The sequence below is a fragment of the Vanessa atalanta genome, chromosome W (assembly GCF_905147765.1).
Source record: "Vanessa atalanta chromosome W, ilVanAtal1.2, whole genome shotgun sequence".
NCBI lineage: Eukaryota > Metazoa > Arthropoda > Insecta > Lepidoptera > Nymphalidae > Vanessa > Vanessa atalanta.
In genome coordinates, this window is record NC_061901.1 from 7,903,497 (window position 1) to 7,908,949 (window position 5,453).

The 5,453-nt window shown below is 38.2% G+C and overlaps 1 protein-coding gene across 1 annotated transcript; it reads left to right on the top strand.

The window, feature by feature from the left end:
- Positions 1-4,351: 4,351 nt before the first annotated feature.
- Positions 4,352-5,236, top strand: LOC125075524 (the record flags this gene model as incomplete). Its single annotated transcript, XM_047687238.1, has 1 exon — positions 4,352-5,236. A coding segment is annotated over one exon (885 nt), but the record flags the coding sequence as incomplete, so codon positions are not given.
- Between the last annotated feature and the right edge of the window lie 217 nt (positions 5,237-5,453).

A 5,453-nucleotide genomic window follows, 5' to 3' on the forward strand; every position in this document is an offset into this window, starting at 1 on the left:
ACCACACGTACAACACCATCAGATCTTGGATGGACACCAACAATTCGTCCTATTTTCCATTTTAGCGGTGGAAGATTGTCTTCCTTTACTACCACCATGGAACCCAGCTTCATTCCTCTTTGGATGAACGCCATTTGGTTCTTTGTTGCAATTCTGACACATATTCCTTACTCCACCGAGTCCAAAAGTGCTGGCGTAGTTGCTCGATTCTTTGGAAACGAGTTAAATATTTGATAGGATCGTTTCGGTTATCTCGTTGAGGAAGTGAAGTTAGTGGCCGACCAATAATAAAATGACCTGGTGTCAGAGGTGAAAAATCTTCAGGATCAGACGACAGCGGTGTTAATGGGCGAGAATTCAGTATCGCCTCAATTTGAATTAAAGTGGTGTTAAGTTCTTCAAAAGTCAAATTACAATTTCCCAACACTCGTTTGAGATGATATTATGTCGACTTAACACCCGCTTCCCAGAGTCCGCCGAAATGAGGAGTGTACGCGGGAATAAAATGCAATTTTATTCCATCGTTAGCTAAACTCTCGCTTAGAGAATCGCAATTAGATTTTAATAATTTAGAAATTTCGTTGTACGCACCAACAAATGAGGTACCATTGTCGGAATATATATCTAAGGGTTTCCTCCTGCGCGAAATAAATCTAAATAGTGCTAGTAAATACTGAACGAGTCTTAAACAATTGGAAAAACGCTTAAAATCAATTAATGTGTTATCTTTAACATTATCCACGACCGCAGTCAGTGAAATATGTGAACGAGTTTCAGGTAAAGTTACAAATTTTACATTAATTTGAGTAGGCCAATTAGATTTATCTTTTAAAAAATCAGGACCGTGACACCAGATACCATACCCCTGTAAGGTACTAATATCCACGGCACGAGATATAAGATCTGCTGGGTTTTTATTAGTTGGGACATGTCGCCAGTTACAGTTACCTGCTTTGTCGAAAATTTCAGCGACGCGGTTGCGAACAAATGGTTGAAGCTTAGAAGGCAACATTTGTAACCATCCGAGAACGATGATTGAGTCAGTCCAACAATAAACTCGACGGAAATTTACTCGTGAGTTTACAACCTTCTTATAAATCCGATCTCCTACTACGGCACCGCACAATTCCAATCGTGGAATCGTAGTAGGTTTGATCGGTGCCACACGACTCTTCGCCATCAATAACCGTATCATACACTGACCGTCATGATTAATACTGCGGATATAGGCACATGCACCATACGCACGCTCAGATGCATCTGTGAATACATGGAGTTCTAACATTTCACATGAATCGCATATCACAACGCGTGGAATCCGATAATTATTTAATAGGGCCAGGGCCTTGATAATAGCTGTCCAACTGGAGTTGAGTTCCGAAGGTAATGGTTCGTCCCATGAGATTTTATCTAACCACATCCTTTGCAATAACATCTTCATTGATACTATAAAGGCGATAAAAGATCTAAAGGGTCAAAAATACGTGCAATTACTAACAGCAGCTCACGTTTTGTTCACTCACTTTCACTATTATGGGAGGGAATCTTAGAGCCAATTATGAAACCTAATTCATCGGAATTAGCAAACCAGTCAAGTCCTAATAATTTATTATGTTTACCGGATCCCATATTTAAGTCTAATGATTGAGAATCACCAGAAACTACTTGAGGGGAATTAGATTTCCACTTCCTAAGTGACATGCAAGCTGACGCAAGTATGTTGGTGATTTCATTACGAATAAAAAAAAAATTGTTTAAATCATCACTACCGGTAAGCAAATCATCAACATAAAAATCGTGCTTTATAATAGTAGCAATCTCGTCGTTAGTGCACTCCAAGCCTAATTGCTTATGGCATCGTATCGCAAGAAAGGGTGCACTAGCTGTACCGTATGTGACAGTGTTTAATTTAAAAACCTTCACTGGATTGGTTGAATTTACTTCACGCCAAATTACCTGCTGCAAGTACCTGTCCGATGGATGGACTATAATTTGTCGATACATTTTTTCGACATCTGCGGATAACACATACTTATACTGACGAAACCTTAGAAGTATGGACAGAAGTTCATCCTGAACCGTAGGACCTACCATCTGTAAAACATTGAAGGACATTCCTGATGAAGTAGGGCAACTTGCGTTGAATTGAAGTTTTGTTGTGCTGCTACATTCGCGTAGTACTCCGTGATGCGGTATGAAATAATTATTAGCATTCAAGTCTATTTCTTCATTTTCAGTCATATGGCCTAAATTCTCATATTCAGACATAAACTCGTGATATAATTTACTATAATCAGGTTTAGTTTTAAATCTACGTTCAAGGGAGTATAAACAATTTATAGCCTTACGAAATGAGTCACCAAGAATAGAAGGGTCATTCTTTAATGGGATACGGACACAGAAACGACCGTCCAATAAACGTGTCGTATTTTTAATAAATAATTCCTCACACAACCTTTCTTCTGGCATATAATCAGGTGACTGAGATTGAATCTACTCTATTCTATCTAAATCACTGTAATCATCAAAACTATAATGTTGTCTTAGATTTTCGCGATTATTACACATTGAAATAAAACTAGTTTTTAACGGATTTAATCGCGTATATTAATTATTTAAATTGAAATTAAAAAGAAGAATTCAAACAGACAAATGTCACCTTAGTCTGCCCGTGACCACGAACACTGCAAAGTGCTCGAAACGTCGGGATGTTAAAAAAAAAAAAAATAATTAATATACGCGATTAAATCCGTTAAAAACTAGTTTTATTTCAATGTGTAATAATCGCGAAAATCTAAGACAACATTATGTGAACCAGTACGGACTGGAAACATCAAATAAAATTCGCCGGTTGGAGTACCTAAAAGTCAAACATGCCCGATTCGTAACGTCCATGAACTTCCTCAAAAGATGCCGTGACAATAATCTTATTCCGGTTTGTGTAAGGATCGCACCTAAGAAGGACATAAAGCATGGTGATAAAATACTCAATCAGGCAAGTAAGAAATTATTGTTACAACTCATCCGAGAACATCGATTTGACGCGCGACGGTTAACGGATCAAATTGACAGCCTAAGTAAAGAACTCGAGTCACGATTATCTAAAACAGATTGGCAAAAATGCTACGATTTTACTAATAAACGAGCCGCTATAAAATATAATAACTTAAAATTAAAACAAATAAAAAAATTCGAAAAACTCAGCGGAGTAAAATCAAATTATAAGAATTTCAACAATGGCAACACCGGGGAAATTCAAAAACCTGCGCGTGCGTCACTTGTCAATCTGTCAAAACAAAGTTTAGATGAATCGACTATTGCGGTATTAAATAAAGGATTAAACTTTGCACCGGCTCCATCCACAATACCGTTTGAAGACATTTTTTGCAATGTGGAGGAGTGTCTTTTCAAAAATAACATCACAAAGGAAGACTCGGAAGCTATTCGACAGGACATTTCGAGTGTTTTACGTCGAAGCCGGCCACCGAAAAGAAACCTTACTCGTGATGAATCTATAGCACTGAAGAACTTACGCAATAATAAAGACATTACAGTCCTCCGAGCAGATAAGGGAAACGCGACCGTTATGATGGATACGTGTGATTATAACCAGAAAATTTCCGCGATTTTATCGGATGTAAAAACTTATAAAAAAGTAACTAAAGACCCTACCAATAATATTCTTAAAAATACATCCGCGTTAATATCCAAACATCAAGAAAAATTAAATCTGGACAAAAAATCACTCGTGCCTACATGTGCAAAGCCACCTAAACTGTATGGGTTACCTAAGATCCATAAAACTGGTGCTCCGCTGCGTCCTATTGTAAGCCAAATCGATACACCAACATATAGATTGGCTCAACACATAGCAAGGATATTATCACCCCTCCGAGGACACACTGCGGCGTATGTCAAGGATTCTTACCAGTTTGTTGGTGAAATCAAAGACCTTAAATTAACCAACAACAAGACAATGGTTAGTTTTGATGTCCAGTCATTGTTTACATCCTTACCCATACAAGACTGCATCGAAATTGTCAAGAGGAAGCTACAGACACACAACATGCCTATTGAATATGCAGAGCTGTTACATCACTGCCTCACATCTGGTTATTTATTGTGGAATGATGAATTCTATGTACAAGTTGACGGAGTAGCCATGGGTTCCCCAGTATCCCCCGTGGTCGCTGATTTATTCATGGAAGACCTAGAGGAGAGGGCTCTTCGCTCCGGACCAATAACACCTAGGTTTTATAAACGGTACGTAGATGACACTTTCACAATACTACCTAGTGATCTGACATCTGCATTTTTAGTACATCTCAATTCTATAAATAAAAACATTCAATTTACTATGGAATTAGAGGCAAATAATTCTTTAGCTTTCCTTGACATCCTTATTATCAGGAATCCTGACAATACATTAAGTCACACAGTTTATAGGAAACCCACACACACTAATAAATACCTCAATGGTGACTCGCACCACCACCCTAGTCAGTTAGCTACCGTTGGCAAATCTTTGTTTCAGAGAGCCCACCATCTCTGCGATGCTGAACACCTAGAGGACGAGCTACTTCAGGTCAAGCTTGCACTCCACCAGAACAAGCTGCCCGTGCCTCGCCAGCATCGCAGAAGCCGTATCAAGACACCCACAGTTGAGCGACAACCTGCATTTCTACCATATGTGAAGGGAGTTACAGACAGGATTGGCAATATCTTGAAGCGAGCTTCGATTAAAACCATTTACAAGCCTCATAAGAAAGTGAGCCAGTTCTTGAGACCTATCAAGAGTAATATCCCTTTACAAACTGCGGGAGTATATAAACTCGAATGTGAGTGTGGTTTATCTTACATAGGCCAAACAAAGAGAAGTATCGGTACTAGGGTCAAGGAACATATAGGAGATGTCAAAAATAGGCGTTCTTCAAAGTCTGCAGTCTGTGAACATGCTCTGGATAAACCTAACCATTTTATTCGATTTGATAAACCACAGATCCTCGCTAGAGAACACAGATTCATTCCTAGAATGATACGCGAGGCTATTGAAATTCAAAAACATCCGAACTTCAATAGAGAAGATGGTTGGAGACTTTCTAACACTTGGGATCCACTTATTAAAAATTTAAAATTCCAAATCCAACAGACTGCAAGACCTAAAGATACAGTTAGTGCCTTCTACGTGCAACCGGAACGCTACTCAAGATACCAATTAAGAAATCGTTGGCGGTAGTTGTAAATAATATTTCTTTTTAATTCAAACAGACAAATGTCACCTTAGTCTGCCCGTGACCACGAACACTGCAAAGTGCTCGAAACGTCGGGATGTTAAAAAAAAAAAAAATAATAATTAATATACGCGATTAAATCCGTTAAAAACTAGTTTTATTTCAATCATCAAAACTAGCTTGAGTAAAATTACATGATATTTTATTTAATAATTTACCATT